Source organism: Balaenoptera borealis (assembly GCF_965194805.1).
Source record: "Balaenoptera borealis genome assembly, contig: HAP1_SCAFFOLD_794, whole genome shotgun sequence".
NCBI classification, from domain to species: domain Eukaryota; kingdom Metazoa; phylum Chordata; class Mammalia; order Artiodactyla; family Balaenopteridae; genus Balaenoptera; species Balaenoptera borealis.
This window is the reverse complement of record NW_028123407.1, coordinates 194813-217246: the sequence shown is the minus strand read 5'-3', so window position 1 is coordinate 217246 and position 22434 is coordinate 194813. Positions and strand designations below refer to the sequence as shown.

The following is a 22434-nucleotide window of genomic DNA, read 5'->3' as shown; positions in this document are numbered from 1 at the left end:
TCTCCACAGAATCCAACAGCTCAAGTTAGTTCATGACGCTTCAAGGTCAACAATCGTCAAGAGAAAAACATGCAATATGTCTTACAATGTTGGATTCCTTACAAACAGGACAAGGAGATAACCATGTAGACAAAACCAGAGCATTTGAAAACATCTGTATTCTACAAACACACCAGTGAATGCTATAAATAAGGTACTATGACATAAAACAAAATGAAAACTAGATGTGAGACTGTTCTCTTCAGTGTACAGACTTCATGGCAGTTGCTGCACACTATCTAGCTACTTAGATCTTTAACTCTCTGTTCTGTTAATACCAAATGAGGCCCAAGTGTGTCAACCTGTTTCCCACAGAAACCAAAAAGTCTACATGCATCTCTTTTCTCCTGTGCCCTTTCACCTTACCTGCTCCCAATTCTCCACCAACGTCCTCCTCTTTCTCTAATTATTCTCCTCTTCATTTTGCTTGGCCTTGCCCCCAAGCATGCAAGACAGAGAGTCCTAGAGGTCCAAGATTCTAGAGTGGCTGTTTGCAAGGCGGAGGAGATTACAGTAACTGCCACACTGTATATACTTCTGTGCAAAGAAAAAGGGACAGTGTTCAGAATGTCTCTCACATATAACAAGAGCTGGAGATGGCAGGATACCTGTGTGGCCCAAGGAACTAGAGCTAGCAAATTATGGGCCAAACAATTGCAACCAAAGGCTGGAAGAGGAAAGGTCTGCAACCAGCTCTGTCTCCTAGCTCTCTGGTATTTGCTGCCAACGGGCAGAGTCTATTTCGTGAAGCATCAAGCACTGAAAAGAAGACTCCTGCTGCTGGAAGTTGACAGGAAGTAACGTCCAATGCAAGATCAAGGCTTGTCCTCGAAGCAATGCCCATAATGGAAGAAAAAAAAAAAAGAGAAAGCGGAAGAGAAATGTTAAGTCGCAAGTCCAACCTGGCCCCCAGCCTAGCCCAGCCCAAGGAAGGTAGGAGTCAAGGAGAAGAAACTAAAAGAGAAGAGCCTTGGACCACAACATTCTCCACAAGGTACACTCAAGAAACTTCACCTTACTTTTGAACCAAGTTACAAAGAGAGCTTCTTAATCCCTACTTTGGCTCCTTAAAAGCTGCTATCAGTTCACTCATTAGACACATCTGATTTCAGAACAACTGTAATAGTTCAAACTAGATGGCTCTTTCCTTCCTAAGGATTATTAATTAAAGAAGATCTATATAGCTCTAAGTATATGATACATAAAATAGAATACTCTGTAGAATATAAGTAACTCTTAGTTCAGTGTATTAATGAACGTCTGTAAGAAATGTGGCAATGATTTCCCTAATGGAAGAGCCTGGGGGAGGTAAATCTGTCTTCTAGGATTTCCTCCTCCCCAAAGCTCAGAAACTCAGGTGTTGTTTTAGCTCTCCTACACTCTCTTCACCCAAGCCCGCCTTCCTGTTGGGGATCGGACCTCCCTATTGGCTCTCTCATACCTTTCAACTGCCTGCTTTGTGACATCACTCTCCTCCCAAACCTACTACCACTTGGTAGAGCCTTGGGGTTTCCGTGGAGCTGTTTGGACCAGTAACCAGTGACCTCTGTACTGGACACGTGCGCCGTTCAGCTGCAGCCACTCGGACATCCTCTAGTGTTGTCTCCTCATCCCTTGTACCTGCAGTGGATGCTTCCTCTTCTCTGACCATGTCAGGTAAGAAAAGAAACTTTGGAAAGTTTTGCGTTCGATTTCTTTTGCCCCTAAATTGAGTAGGAGATTCAAAATAGCATGGAATAATGAGGGAAAGTATTGAACTACAAGTCTGGAGACCTAATTTCACTTTTGACTTTGACGTTTACTATCTGTGTGACTTTGGACAAATCACTGGCTGTCTCACAAAGCCTGTTGCTTTCCTTAACTGTTACGTTAGGATACCACATTGGGTTGATCACTCTGATCCCCTTCTTTTCCAGTATTGAGCCTTAAAGGGTACCCATGTAGAAAACGAAATCAGACACTTCTCAAGAGTGTTTCAACAGAAACATAGAAAAGCCAGGGGACATAGAAAACTAGCAATATATACCAAGATGTTTCATCTCTAATGGTCTCCCTCCACTAGGATTTCGACTAGTTGAAAAGAGAGAATAGGGAGAGAGGATGGAGAGTACTGGGCTCTACAGGGAGGCACAGAGTCGAGCGTAAGGAAGTTTAGGATGGTTTTCATTAGCACAGGCCAACAGGCACCAAGAGATGGGAGAAAATGTAAGAATGAAGAGGGAAAGCATAGAGGAGCTCTCAAGAAAAACGGAGTTTGCAATGGAATGCTGATGGGAACCAAAGATTTTCAATTAAAGCAGAAACAGCACAGAGGGAAACCTGCTCAGAGCAGGGCAAAACCAAGTTGATGGTAGCAAACCCTTACATTAACAGACTTAAGAAGGAAAGTAAGGCCAGAACAGGGGATCACCGGGAAAGGCAGCTTATCAGAAAAGTCATACTCCGTTTTCTTTCTTTTATTGCCTCTCTGAATACAGTTGGCCACTTGACAGTTTTGAATATAAACATTTTAGAAATACGTTTTAGAAATGATGCCTCCTATAAACAAGCAACCACAGTGGTTATCTAGGGGGCTGCTTTTCAGTGTTTTATTCTTTCTAATTTTTAAACTAGGTAGACATTTCACCAATTCAACATTTTAAGTGATATCTTCTAAATTGAATCAGAAGGACTATTTTCCTTGGTGTGATATGTAGGTTCTAAGGCAAGGCTGCTTTTCATTTTTACAGTTATTTCCTTCCTAACACAGAGAGCACATTGATCAACAGCCATCGTTCGCTTGTAGAGCTTAGCTACCGAAGAAGAAGAAGAAAAAGTCAAGCCCCACATCTCTAATTCCCCCCCCCACTTAGGGAATTCCCTGGCGGTCCAGTGCTTAGGACTCGGTGCTTTCACGGCCAGGGCCACGCGGCGCGGCCAAAGAAACAAAACAAACAAACATCCACGTTTATCGAAAACCATATTGTGGAGTCCTGTGGATTTTCTTACATTTGAAAATCTTTTTTAATTGGATTCTAGGCATGATGGTTTTTTGAGGTTTTGGGATGCCATCTTCTTGGATGCTGAAGATGATTCTAATCTAAGTTCTAGGATAAATCCAAAAACCTTCCTGATACATTTTAAGCTTCCTTTCTGCTTATTATATAAGCTATATTCATTGAAATATATATTTCTCCTAGGCTTAATACCTCTTACTTGCTGGGTAAAAATATGAAGGAGCACAATAATGAAACTCTTTTACACTTATTATTTTGCTGTCTGCTTCGTACCGGTTTTCATTGAAATACTTGTCTATATGTGTTGTGGCTACCTATACATGCACATTTATTGCATTCTGTTGCTTGTTATGCATTTTTTACTGACATACCTTCTCTGTCTGTATGCATTGGCTAGGAATTCATTCACCTCTATCACCTCCATCGTGTCTTCTGGTTAATAGTATTCACTAAAATAGAGTGGGCAAAATTCACTTTCATAATATTGCATGGATGGTACAGAATGCCATTTGTTAGTAAATTCATTAGGCTTCGATACTTGCCACATACCCCAGTTTTCATTAATATCTATGGATTTCTTTTTCGTTAACGTAATATGCTTGTCATGATTTTTCTTTGTCTTTCTAGAACTTATTGTATCTTCCTCCATATAAATCATACGCAATAGATCAGCTTATTCATCTATTAATTATTACTGCTATTATTATTGGTGGTGGTGTTATAACCACTTTATAGGTGAGGAATCTGAAGTAATCAGATAACTTTTCCCTTTCCAAAAGCACTTAAGAAATCCACTTTCGGGTAATCATTTTGAGGTAGGATGAGAAACCGGGCTTGAAGAGGGCAAAAATGACTCTTTCAATTCACCAGTTGGACTGAGCTGTACGTCACCTCTAGGTAATAGCGTGGGAACTGCACAAGCAAAGGGAGACACTGAAGACGACAATGGTAATAGCCGTACTGTTTTCTAATGGACAAAAAAAATGCCTATATTATAAGTTCTATTTCTCCTGCTTTCTGGCAGTATCATGCTCAGAGTGGAGTCCTGGCAAGGAAGTCAGGATACTTAGGTTCTGAAACCTGGTAATGATACTAACATAATGAGAGAACTTGAACAAGTCAACCCGACCTCTCTGAGCCTCAGTTTCCTTACTCACGAAATGAGACTGAGAACATCGAAGTTCTCTAAGGGCCTCCTAGTTCTAAAATGCTTCCAGTCTAGGAAATAGCATAGAAGTCAATACGAGTGCAGGCTGAAGGGAAAGACAGGGCAGGGAGAAGGTTGCTTCCAGCCTAGAGAACAATCTCTGAACCACACCACTTGGCTCTTCTGCCCGTCTGTGCCCAAGATGGGAGCACAGGCAGTTAATAGAGAAGAGTGGAAAACTGCTCAGTCCTTACAGCCATCATTAACTGTCTGATTTTGGGTTTCTCAGGAAGTAGTGATAGTAGAGGTGTCCTGATAGCAAGAACCTTCAGATGATGCCGTTCCTCAAACGTAGTGAGAATTTCTCAACCTCCCTGAGTTTTTCATGACCCTCTTGTTCTTACAGAAAATTTCCAACATCCATCTCTACTTGGAACTCTAAATTCTCTGCAGCATTCTCCTCCTGTGGTGAGCAATGCAACTTCCCTAACACGAAGTGTCTGCAACTTCTCCAGAGTCTCTGCCCCTGCCGTCAGTTCGGCATCGGCTACTGGTACCCCTTTCCAGACACTCATGGGTAGTGCCTACCTTTACCAACATTCTAGCACGACTATGTTATCTGGAGTTACTGACCACAGCCAGATCTCCACTTCAGCTGCTTCCTATCCAGGTGTTCTTGAGTGGGACATCACAGCAAGCACTGAAAAGAATTCTTCTTCACTCGGAGACTTTACTCTGGCACTCACTGACCGCCACACAGCTGCCTCCTCCATGTTTCTGGCAGCCCAGGATGATAAAACTTCAGACGCCAAGAACATGGTCCCTCTACATCCATCGCTTTCTGCCAGCCTTGCTCAGGGAACACCATCTCAGATTCCAAATCAGGGGCAGAGCCGCCTGCCACTTCCCTGCCAGGAAGGAAGCCAGGTATATTACTATAACCAAGGCACACTGGGGTCTTTACTGTATGGAGAACTTGGCTCCTGCCCGCAATCCTACGGCTCGGCGTCATACACAGGAAGTCGGGCCTCTGGGCAACCAGAAATGGGAATGGGACTGAAGGAGATTCAGCCCACAAATATCCGACCACCAGCTTCCACCTCTGCAGTCTGCCACCCTGTGTCTGCTCAACGCATCACAGAAACAAGTTTTCAAGGTGAGTATAACAAACGCCAGAGAAAGTTGAAGAATGAGGTCGGCACTCAAAAATGGGGTCAAATCGACAGCTGGGAAGGGGTGTAGAGGCAGGTAGAATTTAGATCCTGAGCCTTTAATAACCACTACCTTCGCTCAGTGCCCTCTGTTTTTAGACTCTCTATGAGAACACCTAGGGCTTCCCTGGTGGCGCCGTGGTTAAGAATCCGCCTGCCAATGCAATGCGGGGGACACGGGTTCGAGCCCTGGTCTGCGAAGATCCCACATGCCGTGCAGCAACTAAGCGCATGTGCCACAACGACGGAGCCTGCATTCTAGAGCCCGTGAGCCTCAACTACCGAAGCCCACGTGCCTACAGCCCATGCTCCGCAACAAAGAGAAGCCACCGCGATGAGAAGCCCGCACACCGCAACCAAGAGTAGCCCCCGCTAGCCGCCAACTAGAGAAAGCCCGTGCACAGCAATGAGAGACCCAGTGCAGCCAAAAAAATAAATACGTAGAATAAATAAGTTCAAACAGTAAATAAATACATAAACATAAATTACAAAAAAAAGAACACCTAATGCAGGTGGGAAGGTGGGAGGGCCACTGTAGAGGTCATCTATGCTACATGTACAAGAACCCCGAGAGCACACCAATCGGTACCACACTTTTCACTGCTGTAGCCGATCGTTCCCCCTGTACTGCCACACTGTAGCACTCCCTTCCCTCATCTACTGCTATAGTCTCTTCGGAAGGTGTTTCAGAACTCTTGTTATGAGAGTGCCAGTTGAACTGTCCTCACTTCCTTCATTTATACCAGGATTGAAGACCTTGTGGTCCGAGATCCTGTCCAGAGAGCAAGCAGGCTAAGACTCTGTCTTTGTTGATGTATTTCATCAGCAAGGGCTCTACCCCCTCTCCTAGTTCATGGTGTGACGTGTTCTTGGCCTCTCGGGAAAGTGGGGAGAATGGAAAGGACCCTATATGAGAATGCTAGGCTTTGTAAAACATTTCAGGTTTTTAAAAATAAGACTCATTTTGTATTGGACTTATAACAGTCCTATGAAATACAAAGCGAGCCGAGAATCAGCGACAGGAAAGGCTCACCAGTAAGAATTACAACAGTCACCGCTTACCTCGTAGCATAGGGCACTGTCCATGATCCTTAAGAAGAGTTAGTAGAAATGCCTTGCCCATCTTGCCCCTGAACCCCTTGAAAGGTACACGACTGCTGTGTTGGTGTTTAGGGGGAGCATCTCACTTACCAGGGACTGACTTCTCCCTTGATCCCTTTGTAGGGATGGAGACCTCCCCCCTGGTGATGAAAAATTCCCTGGGATTGCAACCTCCAAGCCAGACGTTTTGTGTGACACAAAGTCAAGAACTCCCCAAGTCCTGCAGTAGCAGAAACAGCCACATACTTGAGAGTAACCCACCATCTGAACTTGGGGACATTTCAGTGACAGCTCCAGTCCAGAGTGCCAGGCGTCTCCTGGCCCTGCCTCCAGCTCCAAGCCAGGGACAAATAGAGAGTAAGCACGTGGATGATATCAAAACCAAGCTTTCAAAGCCTCTGGATGCCTACCAGATCCCAACAGAGAACCAAGATCCTCCACTACTCCCTTTAGGAATCCCTGATATTCACCAGCCGCTGGCCTGCACCGATCCCCTCAGCCAAGAGGAGCAGCCTGGTTCTGAAAATGCTGATCTGGGAGAGAACAGCCGGAGTCGTCAGGACCTAGGGACACTTGAAAATGGGATTGAACCTAGCAGTGGTCTTGCAGACATTACTACACTGGCGGAGGATATTCACCTTCCCCAGCTCTTTAATCCTTTGAAAGATCTTGATCAATCCCAAGGTCCCAACGTGATCAAAGCTAAAGACACCAGAGCCATTAAGGTGAATCAGGTGCAGGAAAAGCCAAGTGTCATAAAGGTTCCCTCTGATCAACCCAGGAAGAACAAACAGAAAGCCTCTGAGCCTATCAGTGGCGCTCCCAAGGCCAAAATCCAGCCAAAGAATCCAGAGTGCCTGTTAGGGGGAGAAGTGGTTATATGCCACGCTGCAGTCAGTGACAGGGCTCCTGTGAACACGGCCAAGCACTCTCAAGGCAAACCTCAGAAAGCTGCATCCAGAAAGATCAGCAAAACTAAGAGCCACGGGCAGGAAAAGACCAAAAGGACCAGAGGGAGAAACAAGGCTGAGGAGAACAAGCAGTCAGGGAACAAAGTCAAGGCAGAAGAGAAGCCAGCAATCCCCCACACGAAGCGAAAGGAACACCAAACTGAGCTTCTCCAACAGAGCTTTCAAAAGCCTCGAACCTCCCTTGGCGTGCGCATGCTGGAGTCTGTGAAGGTTCTTCATGCGCTGGGGAAGAAGAATGAGACGAAAACTGGGCGCTCTTCCTGTCGGCTCTTGGGAAAGTCAAGCAACCCCAAAGACCCCCAGCCACCCCCAGCTATCCAGCCATGGCGGCATACCCCACGTGAGGGGAAGGGTCCTGAGAAAACGCAAGTCCAAGCCCAGAAACCAGACAGCAGTGCTGAAACAGAGTGTCCGTCTCCAGCCCAGTATGAGCGGCCTCCTCCTGGGAAGGTCAAGTTGATACCTCTGCCTTTTTCTGCCTGGGACAAGCCTCAAGCTCGACCCGCTCCTCGGAGGCCACAGTCTCTGGCCTCACATCGGCCTGCTGGGGCTTACCGTGCCCAGCCTGGTTCTACTGACTCAGCTCAACCTGCTGCAGCCAATTCATCCCAGCCAGCTCCTGCCTCTTTGCCAGGCCCCGCCAAACCAGCTCAGCCAACTGTGACCAACCCAACCCAACCGGCTTGGCCCAACCATACCCAGCCTCGTGTCCCTCAGTCTGCTGCTCCTAGGCCTGCACCCTCCAAAACTTCATCTGGCGCTCCTCTCCAGCGGGAGCCTGTTCCCCCTGCTGTGAATAAGCGCCAGTCCCCACCCAAGCTCCAAACCCACTTTCTACTCCAAGACTTCAGCAAGCAACGAGTTCCATGGAGGGAACCCAACGTGCCTGAGCCAGTCATGTCAAAGCCCATCGAACAAGAGCAGAGGCCAGAGCGAGAGGCCATGAAGAGGCGGGCTCAACAACAACGGGAGAATGCTGCCAGATACACCTCTTCGGGCAAGCTGCAATTTTTCACCGAGAGGGAAAACGAAATGGAAATTGCCGACTACTACGGATACGTCAAGTGAGAGCTGCTAGGATTCTTGGTGCCACCTTGGCTACCAGCTGTTCTTCCATACACAGGTAAGACAGGTATAGAACTGAATAAGTAAATGGAATACAATTAATAGACGAGTAACAAACCTTTCGAATTTTCAGATGCTGCTAACTGGGGCGTGAGAAAGGAAGGACTGAAAGTTGGATGGGAGAATGAAGGAAAGGGGTAAAAACTGAGCAAAGAGGAAGGAACTTGGCCCAGGGCTAGGAAGGCCAAAAGAGACGTATGGATTTAGGAAAGGAAGCAGGAGCGAGGATGAAATGGCAGAAGTAAAAAGCAGGGTCAGAGGTCTGGGTTGAAAGAACACAATTGGAGTAGAGTTGAAGGTGACAGAAGATGAGTCTAGGTTTACTAGGAGAAATAGAAAAAGTCTCTCGGGGACGCTGGCCTTAAGTCTCACAACCACCAGATAGGTATTTCAGAAAACAAGAGGTTCAGGACACATCTCTGAAAGGTCTGAGTTGCCTTATTCAGGTGTGACTGTAGTGGGGGAATAGGGAAATCTACCAGAGAAGTGGCTAGGGCTCAGAGTTATCCTAGGGGCAGCTGACGACAGGGGCAGAGCCAAGGGAACTGCTGGATCAGGAGGCCCACGAACAAAGCAGGGGCATAGCCGCCTGTCACTTCCCTGCCAGGAAGGAAGCCAGGTATATTACTGTAACCAAGGCACACTGGGGTCTTTACTGTATGGAGAACTTGGCTCCTGCCCGCAATCCTACGGCTCGGCGTCACACACAGGAAGTAGGGCCTCTGGGCAACCAGAAATGGGAATGGGACTGAAGGAGATTCAGCCCACAAATATCCGACCACCAGCTTCCACCTCTGCAGTCTGCCACCCTGTGTCTGCTCAACGCATCACAGAAACAAGTTTTCAAGGTGAGTATACAGACGGCAGAGAAAAGTTGAACAATGAGGTCAGCATTCAAAAATGGGGTCAAATCGACAGCTGGGAAGGGGTGTAGAGACAGGTAGAATTTAGATCCTGAGCCTTTAATAACCACTACCTTCTCTCAGTGCTCTCTGTTTTTAGACTCTATATGAGAACACCTAGGGCTTCCCTGGTGGCGCCTGCCAATGCAGGGGACACGGGTTCGAGCCCTGGTCTGCGAAGATCCCACATGCCGTGCAGCAACTAAGCGCATGTGCCACGACGACGGAGCCTGCATTCTAGAGCCCGTGAGCCTCAACTACCGAAGCCCACGTGCCTACAGCCCATGCTCCGCAACAAGAGAAGCCACCGCGATGAGATGCCCGCACACCGCAACCGAGAGTAGCCCCCGCTAGCCGCCAACTAGAGAAAGCCCGTGCACAGCAATGAGAGACCCAGTGCAGCCAAAAAAATAAATACGTAGAATAAATAAGTTCAAACAGTAAATAAATACATAAACATAAATTACAAAAAAAAACAACACCTAATGCAGGTGGGAAGGTGGGAGGGCCACTGTAGAGGTCATCTATGCTACATGTACAAGAACCCCGAGAGCACACCAATCGGTACCACACTTTTCACTGCTGTAGCCGATCATTCCCCCTGTACTGCCACACTGTAGCACTCCCTTCCCTCATCTACTGCTATAGTCTCTTTGGAAGGTGTTTCCGAACTCTTGTTATCAGAGTGCCAGTTGAACTGTCCTCACTTCCTTCATTTATACCAGGATTGAAGACCTTGTGGTCCGAGATCCTGTCCAGAGAGCAAGCAGGCTAAGGCTCTGTCTTTGTTGATGTATTTCATCAGAAAGGGCTCTACCCCCTCTCCTAGTTCATGGTGTGAAGTGTTCTTGGCCTCTCGGGAAAGTGGGGAGAATGGAAAGGACCCTATATGAGAATGCTAGGCTCTGTAAAACATTTCAGGTTTTTAAAAATAAGACTCATTTTGTATTGGACTGACAACAGTCCTATGAAATACAAAGAAGGCCGAGAATCAGTGACAGGAAAGGATCACCAGTAAGAACTACAGCAGTCACCGCTTACCTCGTAGCATAGGGCACTGTCCGTGATCCTTAAGAAGAGTTAGTAGAAATGCCTTGCCCATCTTGCCCCTGAACCCCTTGAAAGGTACACGACTGCTGTGTTGGTGTTTAGGGGGAGCATCTCACTTACCAGGGACTGACTTCTCCCTTGATTCCTCTGTAGTGATGGAGACTTCCCCGCTGATGAAAAATTCCCTGGGATTGCAACCTCCAAGCCAGACAGCTTTCCTATGGAATGACAGAGAACTTGTCAAGGTGAAACACCAGTCTGCGGGAGAAAGGGAGGAAGAGAATGATGGAAATCGTTTCTGGGAAACTATTTTTACATTATGTGTTGTTTGTTCCCGGTAAATAAACTGAAATCTTCTTAACAGTACAACAAAATCTAAACCACTAAAGCCAACAATACAGGAGTATAACGTTCGACAAAAATTTCTTTGGCTGCGCAGCATGTGGGATCTTAGCTCCCCAACCAGGGATTGAACCCACGCCTGCTGCGTTGGAAGCGCAGAGTCTTCACCACGGGACCACCGGGGAAGTCCCAGGACTATCACTTTTAAAGGAGAAGGTACAAACCCCTCGGTTCTATGAACTGGAGATTTTTAGTAAGAAGTCAATATATTTGTTGTTAGGCACATTTTATGTTAGGCTGTCTCCCTGCACAGGATGCAGGCGCCTTGAGAATGGAAGTCATATCCCTCTATAGTACGTCCCTCTTCTTTCTGCTTTGCAGTTTGCTGCTCCACTTGTTCAACCCCACCTAGTAATAACCTATACTTCCCTTGTTCCTGTTTTCCCATCTGGAAAACAGACAAAAGGCAACCAAACAACGCAAAGGTCTCAACAAATAAGGGATATCCAAAACCAGAGATGGCCAGAACTTCTGTACCCCTGATGAAATAGTCCTCATACAAAACCTGATAATCAAATTCCTTAATGCTAGGAATCACAGTGAAAAATAGTATCTGAACTGACTTCTGTCAGATGAGTGAGAACTAAGGTTAATTCAGTGTATCTGAAGCATAGAAAGTGAGGGCAAAAGTGGCACAAGATGGGGCTAGAGAAGCAGAGAGGATTCTAGACCACGCAGAGTCTTAAAGGCCAACAGTGTGTTTTCTATTCTCAAAACAATGCTTGTGAGCGATGTTTATGAGCAACGTTCCAACTTGCTTTGAAGGTTTCTTGTGTGAAGAGTGGATTGGAAGGAAACAAGATATATGGACACCAGTTAGGACCTAATCGCAACAGACAGGCAAGTTCAGTATTAGGAAGTTGAGGAAGAGCTGGCTGACAGATTCCAAAGAAATTCAGGAGATGAACTGAAGCGGGCTTAATGGGGTAGGAGATGGAGGAAAGGAAGGTCTTAGGGAATTCAAGGGTTTACTGCACACATGAGCAAAGTCTCAAAATTAATCATTTGAACGTACAGAGGCGGATCTCCCAAATGACACCGGTTAGGAAGCAACGGTACGCCCTTTAGAATTCCTAGAGACAACACAAATCAACTGTTTCGATGGAAAATTCGGCGGGACTCTTGATTTCCATGGGAATACAGAGAAAAGAGACACTGATCTGGCTTGCAGGTATATTTAGGAAGTTGTTAGCCGGACATCACCTACTAGTATCATGTAAGTAGGCCGTCCGAAGTAGGAAGCTTAGGGGAAAAACCTGGAGGAAAACTTAAAAGCTTAAGCCACACCTCTACACTACACCACCTTTCACAATTTCTTCTCAGATAAGCATCATCCCCATCAGTGAAGAAACTCGTTCGTACCTCATAATAGGAAAAACAGGCCTAAAGATTCAATGTGTGTCTTGGGAGGTCCCATCTATGCGATATCTTCCTGGGACCAGAAAAGGCCCCAGGAAGATCCATCTCTGCACCCCTGAAAGCTTACCACCAAGGAAAATGACTAGGTCCATAGATTTCCTCCCTCAAACCAGCTTACCTCACACATAGATCATTAGCAACTCCGCCCTTACTCACATTATCACAGTCACAAGAGTGGTTAGGGAGAAAAGCACTAACCAGGGGAACTAAAACAGAGGCAATCCAGGCCAAGCTGGGCTGGTGGCAGATATCTTGCTCCTTACGCTCGGGTGCATAATGCGACTCACCACAGTGCCTTTTTCACAGACCCTTTTGAACGTTTCTCCACAGAATCCAACAGCTCAAGTTAGTTCATGACGCTTCAAGGTCAACAATCGTCAAGAGAAAAACATGCAATATGTCTTACAATGTTGGATTCCTTACAAACAGGACAAGGAGATAACCATGTAGACAAAACCAGAGCATTTGAAAACATCTGTATTCTACAAACACACCAGTGAATGCTATAAATAAGGTACTATGACATAAAACAAAATGAAAACTAGATGTGAGACTCTTCTCTTCAGTGTACAGACTTCATGGCAGTTGCTGCACACTATCTAGCTACTTAGATCTTTAACTCTCTGTTCTGTTAATACCAAATGAGGCCCAAGTGTGTCAACCTGTTTCCCACAGAAACCAAAAAGTCTACATGCATCTCTTTTCTCCTGTGCCCTTTCACCTTACCTGCTCCCAATTCTCCACCAACGTCCTCCTCTTTCTCTAATTATTCTCCTCTTCATTTTGCTTGGCCTTGCCCCCAAGCATGCAAGACAGAGAGTCCTAGAGGTCCAAGATTCTAGAGTGGCTGTTTGCAAGGCGGAGGAGATTACAGTAACTGCCACACTGTATATACTTCTGTGCAAAGAAAAAGGGACAGTGTTCAGAATGTCTCTCACATATAACAAGAGCTGGAGATGGCAGGATACCTGTGTGGCCCAAGGAACTAGAGCTAGCAAATTATGGGCCAAACAATTGCAACCAAAGGCTGGAAGAGGAAAGGTCTGCAACCAGCTCTGTCTCCTAGCTCTCTGGTATTTGCTGCCAACGGGCAGAGTCTATTTCGTGAAGCATCAAGCACTGAAAAGAAGACTCCTGCTGCTGGAAGTTGACAGGAAGTAACGTCCAATGCAAGATCAAGGCTTGTCCTCGAAGCAATGCCCATAATGGAAGAAAAAAAAAAAAGAGAAAGCGGAAGAGAAATGTTAAGTCGCAAGTCCAACCTGGCCCCCAGCCTAGCCCAGCCCAAGGAAGGTAGGAGTCAAGGAGAAGAAACTAAAAGAGAAGAGCCTTGGACCACAACATTCTCCACAAGGTACACTCAAGAAACTTCACCTTACTTTTGAACCAAGTTACAAAGAGAGCTTCTTAATCCCTACTTTGGCTCCTTAAAAGCTGCTATCAGTTCACTCATTAGACACATCTGATTTCAGAACAACTGTAATAGTTCAAACTAGATGGCTCTTTCCTTCCTAAGGATTATTAATTAAAGAAGATCTATATAGCTCTAAGTATATGATACATAAAATAGAATACTCTGTAGAATATAAGTAACTCTTAGTTCAGTGTATTAATGAACGTCTGTAAGAAATGTGGCAATGATTTCCCTAATGGAAGAGCCTGGGGGAGGTAAATCTGTCTTCTAGGATTTCCTCCTCCCCAAAGCTCAGAAACTCAGGTGTTGTTTTAGCTCTCCTACACTCTCTTCACCCAAGCCCGCCTTCCTGTTGGGGATCGGACCTCCCTATTGGCTCTCTCATACCTTTCAACTGCCTGCTTTGTGACATCACTCTCCTCCCAAACCTACTACCACTTGGTAGAGCCTTGGGGTTTCCGTGGAGCTGTTTGGACCAGTAACCAGTGACCTCTGTACTGGACACGTGCGCCGTTCAGCTGCAGCCACTCAGACATCCTCTAGTGTTGTCTCCTCATCCCTTGTACCTGCAGTGGATGCTTCCTCTTCTCTGACCATGTCAGGTAAGAAAAGAAACTTTGGAAAGTTTTGCGTTCGATTTCTTTTGCCCCTAAATTGAGTAGGAGATTCAAAATAGCATGGAATAATGAGGGAAAGTATTGAACTACAAGTCTGGAGACCTAATTTCACTTTTGACTTTGACGTTTACTATCTGTGTGACTTTGGACAAATCACTGGCTGTCTCACAAAGCCTGTTGCTTTCCTTAACTGTTACGTTAGGATACCACATTGGGTTGATCACTCTGATCCCCTTCTTTTCCAGTATTGAGCCTTAAAGGGTACCCATGTAGAAAACGAAATCAGACACTTCTCAAGAGTGTTTCAACAGAAACATAGAAAAGCCAGGGGACATAGAAAACTAGCAATATATACCAAGATGTTTCATCTCTAATGGTCTCCCTCCACTAGGATTTCGACTAGTTGAAAAGAGAGAATAGGGAGAGAGGATGGAGAGTACTGGGCTCTACAGGGAGGCACAGAGTCGAGCGTAAGGAAGTTTAGGATGGTTTTCATTAGCACAGGCCAACAGGCACCAAGAGATGGGAGAAAATGTAAGAATGAAGAGGGAAAGCATAGAGGAGCTCTCAAGAAAAACGGAGTTTGCAATGGAATGCTGATGGGAACCAAAGATTTTCAATTAAAGCAGAAACAGCACAGAGGGAAACCTGCTCAGAGCAGGGCAAAACCAAGTTGATGGTAGCAAACCCTTACATTAACAGACTTAAGAAGGAAAGTAAGGCCAGAACAGGGGATCACCGGGAAAGGCAGCTTATCAGAAAAGTCATACTCCGTTTTCTTTCTTTTATTGCCTCTCTGAATACAGTTGGCCACTTGACAGTTTTGAATATAAACATTTTAGAAATACGTTTTAGAAATGATGGCTCCTATAAACAAGCAACCACAGTGGTTATCTAGGGGGCTGCTTTTCAGTGTTTTATTCTTTCTAATTTTTAAACTAGGTAGACATTTCACCAATTCAACATTTTAAGTGATATCTTCTAAATTGAATCAGAAGGACTATTTTCCTTGGTGTGATATGTAGGTTCTAAGGCAAGGCTGCTTTTCATTTTTACAGTTATTTCCTTCCTAACACAGAGAGCACATTGATCAACAGCCATCGTTCGCTTGTAGAGCTTAGCTACCGAAGAAGAAGAAGAAAAAGTCAAGCCCCACATCTCTAATTCCCCCCCCCACTTAGGGAATTCCCTGGCGGTCCAGTGCTTAGGACTCGGTGCTTTCACGGCCAGGGCCACGCGGCGCGGCCAAAGAAACAAAACAAACAAACATCCACGTTTATCGAAAACCATATTGTGGAGTCCTGTGGATTTTCTTACATTTGAAAATCTTTTTTAATTGGATTCTAGGCATGATGGTTTTTTGAGGTTTTGGGATGCCATCTTCTTGGATGCTGAAGATGATTCTAATCTAAGTTCTAGGATAAATCCAAAAACCTTCCTGATACATTTTAAGCTTCCTTTCTGCTTATTATATAAGCTATATTCATTGAAATATATATTTCTCCTAGGCTTAATACCTCTTACTTGCTGGGTAAAAATATGAAGGAGCACAATAATGAAACTCTTTTACACTTATTATTTTGCTGTCTGCTTCGTACCGGTTTTCATTGAAATACTTGTCTATATGTGTTGTGGCTACCTATACATGCACATTTATTGCATTCTGTTGCTTGTTATGCATTTTTTACTGACATACCTTCTCTGTCTGTATGCATTGGCTAGGAATTCATTCACCTCTATCACCTCCATCGTGTCTTCTGGTTAATAGTATTCACTAAAATAGAGTGGGCAAAATTCACTTTCATAATATTGCATGGATGGTACAGAATGCCATTTGTTAGTAAATTCATTAGGCTTCGATACTTGCCACATACCCCAGTTTTCATTAATATCTATGGATTTCTTTTTCGTTAACGTAATATGCTTGTCATGATTTTTCTTTGTCTTTCTAGAACTTATTGTATCTTCCTCCATATAAATCATACGCAATAGATCAGCTTATTCATCTATTAATTATTACTGCTATTATTATTGGTGGTGGTGTTATAACCACTTTATAGGTGAGGAATCTGAAGTAATCAGATAACTTTTCCCTTTCCAAAAGCACTTAAGAAATCCACTTTCGGGTAATCATTTTGAGGTAGGATGAGAAACCGGGCTTGAAGAGGGCAAAAATGACTCTTTCAATTCACCAGTTGGACTGAGCTGTACGTCACCTCTAGGTAATAGCGTGGGAACTGCACAAGCAAAGGGAGACACTGAAGACGACAATGGTAATAGCCGTACTGTTTTCTAATGGACAAAAAAAATGCCTATATTATAAGTTCTATTTCTCCTGCTTTCTGGCAGTATCATGCTCAGAGTGGAGTCCTGGCAAGGAAGTCAGGATACTTAGGTTCTGAAACCTGGTAATGATACTAACATAATGAGAGAACTTGAACAAGTCAACCCGACCTCTCTGAGCCTCAGTTTCCTTACTCACGAAATGAGACTGAGAACATCGAAGTTCTCTAAGGGCCTCCTAGTTCTAAAATGCTTCCAGTCTAGGAAATAGCATAGAAGTCAATACGAGTGCAGGCTGAAGGGAAAGACAGGGCAGGGAGAAGGTTGCTTCCAGCCTAGAGAACAATCTCTGAACCACACCACTTGGCTCTTCTGCCCGTCTGTGCCCAAGATGGGAGCACAGGCAGTTAATAGAGAAGAGTGGAAAACTGCTCAGTCCTTACAGCCATCATTAACTGTCTGATTTTGGGTTTCTCAGGAAGTAGTGATAGTAGAGGTGTCCTGATAGCAAGAACCTTCAGATGATGCCGTTCCTCAAACGTAGTGAGAATTTCTCAACCTCCCTGAGTTTTTCATGACCCTCTTGTTCTTACAGAAAATTTCCAACATCCATCTCTACTTGGAACTCTAAATTCTCTGCAGCATTCTCCTCCTGTGGTGAGCAATGCAACTTCCCTAACACGAAGTGTCTGCAACTTCTCCAGAGTCTCTGCCCCTGCCGTCAGTTCGGCATCGGCTACTGGTACCCCTTTCCAGACACTCATGGGTAGTGCCTACCTTTACCAACATTCTAGCACGACTATGTTATCTGGAGTTACTGACCACAGCCAGATCTCCACTTCAGCTGCTTCCTATCCAGGTGTTCTTGAGTGGGACATCACAGCAAGCACTGAAAAGAATTCTTCTTCACTCGGAGACTTTACTCTGGCACTCACTGACCGCCACACAGCTGCCTCCTCCATGTTTCTGGCAGCCCAGGATGATAAAACTTCAGACGCCAAGAACATGGTCCCTCTACATCCATCGCTTTCTGCCAGCCTTGCTCAGGGAACACCATCTCAGATTCCAAATCAGGGGCAGAGCCGCCTGCCACTTCCCTGCCAGGAAGGAAGCCAGGTATATTACTATAACCAAGGCACACTGGGGTCTTTACTGTATGGAGAACTTGGCTCCTGCCCGCAATCCTACGGCTCGGCGTCATACACAGGAAGTCGGGCCTCTGGGCAACCAGAAATGGGAATGGGACTGAAGGAGATTCAGCCCACAAATATCCGACCACCAGCTTCCACCTCTGCAGTCTGCCACCCTGTGTCTGCTCAACGCATCACAGAAACAAGTTTTCAAGGTGAGTATAACAAACGCCAGAGAAAGTTGAAGAATGAGGTCGGCACTCAAAAATGGGGTCAAATCGACAGCTGGGAAGGGGTGTAGAGGCAGGTAGAATTTAGATCCTGAGCCTTTAATAACCACTACCTTCGCTCAGTGCCCTCTGTTTTTAGACTCTCTATGAGAACACCTAGGGCTTCCCTGGTGGCGCCGTGGTTAAGAATCCGCCTGCCAATGCAATGCGGGGGACACGGGTTCGAGCCCTGGTCTGCGAAGATCCCACATGCCGTGCAGCAACTAAGCGCATGTGCCACAACGACGGAGCCTGCATTCTAGAGCCCGTGAGCCTCAACTACCGAAGCCCACGTGCCTACAGCCCATGCTCCGCAACAAAGAGAAGCCACCGCGATGAGAAGCCCGCACACCGCAACCAAGAGTAGCCCCCGCTAGCCGCCAACTAGAGAAAGCCCGTGCACAGCAATGAGAGACCCAGTGCAGCCAAAAAAATAAATACGTAGAATAAATAAGTTCAAACAGTAAATAAATACATAAACATAAATTACAAAAAAAAGAACACCTAATGCAGGTGGGAAGGTGGGAGGGCCACTGTAGAGGTCATCTATGCTACATGTACAAGAACCCCGAGAGCACACCAATCGGTACCACACTTTTCACTGCTGTAGCCGATCGTTCCCCCTGTACTGCCACACTGTAGCACTCCCTTCCCTCATCTACTGCTATAGTCTCTTCGGAAGGTGTTTCAGAACTCTTGTTATGAGAGTGCCAGTTGAACTGTCCTCACTTCCTTCATTTATACCAGGATTGAAGACCTTGTGGTCCGAGATCCTGTCCAGAGAGCAAGCAGGCTAAGACTCTGTCTTTGTTGATGTATTTCATCAGCAAGGGCTCTACCCCCTCTCCTAGTTCATGGTGTGACGTGTTCTTGGCCTCTCGGGAAAGTGGGGAGAATGGAAAGGACCCTATATGAGAATGCTAGGCTTTGTAAAACATTTCAGGTTTTTAAAAATAAGACTCATTTTGTATTGGACTTATAAACAGTCCTATGAAATACAAAGCGAGCCGAGAATCAGCGACAGGAAAGGCTCACCAGTAAGAATTACAACAGTCACCGCTTACCTCGTAGCATAGGGCACTGTCCGTGATCCTTAAGAAGAGTTAGTAGAAATGCCTTGCCCAGCTTGCCCCTGAACCCCTTGAAAGGTACACGACTGCTGTGTTGGTGTTTAGGGGGAGCATCTCACTTACCAGGGACTGACTTCTCCCTTGATCCCTTTGTAGGGATGGAGACCTCCCCCCTGGTGATGAAAAATTCCCTGGGATTGCAACCTCCAAGCCAGACGTTTTGTGTGACACAAAGTCAAGAACTCCCCAAGTCCTGCAGTAGCAGAAACAGCCACATACTTGAGAGTAACCCACCATCTGAACTTGGGGACATTTCAGTGACAGCTCCAGTCCAGAGTGCCAGGCGTCTCCTGGCCCTGCCTCCAGCTCCAAGCCAGGGACAAATAGAGAGTAAGCACGTGGATGATATCAAAACCAAGCTTTCAAAGCCTCTGGATGCCTACCAGATCCCAACAGAGAACCAAGATCCTCCACTACTCCCTTTAGGAATCCCTGATATTCACCAGCCGCTGGCCTGCACCGATCCCCTCAGCCAAGAGGAGCAGCCTGGTTCTGAAAATGCTGATCTGGGAGAGAACAGCCGGAGTCGTCAGGACCTAGGGACACTTGAAAATGGGATTGAACCTAGCAGTGGTCTTGCAGACATTACTACACTGGCGGAGGATATTCACCTTCCCCAGCTCTTTAATCCTTTGAAAGATCTTGATCAATCCCAAGGTCCCAACGTGATCAAAGCTAAAGACACCAGAGCCATTAAGGTGAATCAGGTGCAGGAAAAGCCAAGTGTCATAAAGGTTCCCTCTGATCAACCCAGGAAGAACAAACAGAAAGCCTCTGAGCCTATCAGTGGCGCTCCCAAGGCCAAAATCCAGCCAAAGAATCCAGAGTGCCTGTTAGGGGGAGAAGTGGTTATATGCCACGCTGCAGTCAGTGACAGGGCTCCTGTGAACACGGCCAAGCACTCTCAAGGCAAACCTCAGAAAGCTGCATCCAGAAAGATCAGCAAAACTAAGAGCCACGGGCAGGAAAAGACCAAAAGGACCAGAGGGAGAAACAAGGCTGAGGAGAACAAGCAGTCAGGGAACAAAGTCAAGGCAGAAGAGAAGCCAGCAATCCCCCACACGAAGCGAAAGGAACACCAAACTGAGCTTCTCCAACAGAGCTTTCAAAAGCCTCGAACCTCCCTTGGCGTGCGCATGCTGGAGTCTGTGAAGGTTCTTCATGCGCTGGGGAAGAAGAATGAGACGAAAACTGGGCTCTCTTCCTGTCGGCTCTTGGGAAAGTCAAGCAACCCCAAAGACCCCCAGCCACCCCCAGCTATCCAGCCATGGCGGCATACCCCACGTGAGGGGAAGGGTCCTGAGAAAACGCAAGTCCAAGCCCAGAAACCAGACAGCAGTGCTGAAACAGAGTGTCCGTCTCCAGCCCAGTATGAGCGGCCTCCTCCTGGGAAGGTCAAGTTGATACCTCTGCCTTTTTCTGCCTGGGACAAGCCTCAAGCTCGACCCGCTCCTCGGAGGCCACAGTCTCTGGCCTCACATCGGCCTGCTGGGGCTTACCGTGCCCAGCCTGGTTCTACTGACTCAGCTCAACCTGCTGCAGCCAATTCATCCCAGCCAGCTCCTGCCTCTTTGCCAGGCCCCGCCAAACCAGCTCAGCCAACTGTGACCAACCCAACCCAACCGGCTTGGCCCAACCATACCCAGCCTCGTGTCCCTCAGTCTGCTGCTCCTAGGCCTGCACCCTCCAAAACTTCATCTGGCGCTCCTCTCCAGCGGGAGCCTGTTCCCCCTGCTGTGAATAAGCGCCAGTCCCCACCCAAGCTCCAAACCCACTTTCTACTCCAAGACTTCAGCAAGCAACGAGTTCCATGGAGGGAACCCAACGTGCCTGAGCCAGTCATGTCAAAGCCCATCGAACAAGAGCAGAGGCCAGAGCGAGAGGCCATGAAGAGGCGGGCTCAACAACAACGGGAGAATGCTGCCAGATACACCTCTTCGGGCAAGCTGCAATTTTTCACCGAGAGGGAAAACGAAATGGAAATTGCCGACTACTACGGATACGTCAAGTGAGAGCTGCTAGGATTCTTGGTGCCACCTTGGCTACCAGCTGTTCTTCCATACACAGGTAAGACAGGTATAGAACTGAATAAGTAAATGGAATACAATTAATAGACGAGTAACAAACCTTTCGAATTTTCAGATGCTGCTAACTGGGGCGTGAGAAAGGAAGGACTGAAAGTTGGATGGGAGAATGAAGGAAAGGGGTAAAAACTGAGCAAAGAGGAAGGAACTTGGCCCAGGGCTAGGAAGGCCAAAAGAGACGTATGGATTTAGGAAAGGAAGCAGGAGCGAGGATGAAATGGCAGAAGTAAAAAGCAGGGTCAGAGGTCTGGGTTGAAAGAACACAATTGGAGTAGAGTTGAAGGTGACAGAAGATGAGTCTAGGTTTACTAGGAGAAATAGAAAAAGTCTCTCGGGGACGCTGGCCTTAAGTCTCACAACCACCAGATAGGTATTTCAGAAAACAAGAGGTTCAGGACACATCTCTGAAAGGTCTGAGTTGCCTTATTCAGGTGTGACTGTAGTGGGGGAATAGGGAAATCTACCAGAGAAGTGGCTAGGGCTCAGAGTTATCCTAGGGGCAGCTGACGACAGGGGCAGAGCCAAGGGAACTGCTGGATCAGGAGGCCCACGAACAAAGCAGGGGCATAGCCGCCTGTCACTTCCCTGCCAGGAAGGAAGCCAGGTATATTACTGTAACCAAGGCACACTGGGGTCTTTACTGTATGGAGAACTTGGCTCCTGCCCGCAATCCTACGGCTCGGCGTCACACACAGGAAGTAGGGCCTCTGGGCAACCAGAAATGGGAATGGGACTGAAGGAGATTCAGCCCACAAATATCCGACCACCAGCTTCCACCTCTGCAGTCTGCCACCCTGTGTCTGCTCAACGCATCACAGAAACAAGTTTTCAAGGTGAGTATACAGACGGCAGAGAAAAGTTGAACAATGAGGTCAGCATTCAAAAATGGGGTCAAATCGACAGCTGGGAAGGGGTGTAGAGACAGGTAGAATTTAGATCCTGAGCCTTTAATAACCACTACCTTCTCTCAGTGCTCTCTGTTTTTAGACTCTATATGAGAACACCTAGGGCTTCCCTGGTGGCGCCTGCCAATGCAGGGGACACGGGTTCGAGCCCTGGTCTGCGAAGATCCCACATGCCGTGCAGCAACTAAGCGCATGTGCCACGACGACGGAGCCTGCATTCTAGAGCCCGTGAGCCTCAA

General features: G+C 46.5%; 1 protein-coding gene across 1 annotated transcript in view; it reads left to right on the top strand.

Moving 5' to 3' along the window:
• The window catches only part of LOC309621662 (uncharacterized protein), a gene marked incomplete at both ends in the record, with an annotated part of 130078 nt that extends 108860 nt beyond the window's left edge, over window positions 1-21218 (top strand). Inside the window, 3 exons of the mRNA XM_082409046.1 lie at window positions 14264-14379; window positions 17273-17964; window positions 19311-21218. Of these exons, the coding sequence (XP_082265172.1) occupies window positions 14264-14379; window positions 17273-17964; window positions 19311-21218 (2716 nt within the window). The remainder of the gene's footprint in view (window positions 1-14263; window positions 14380-17272; window positions 17965-19310) is intronic.
• Window positions 21219-22434: the final 1216 nt, after the last annotated feature.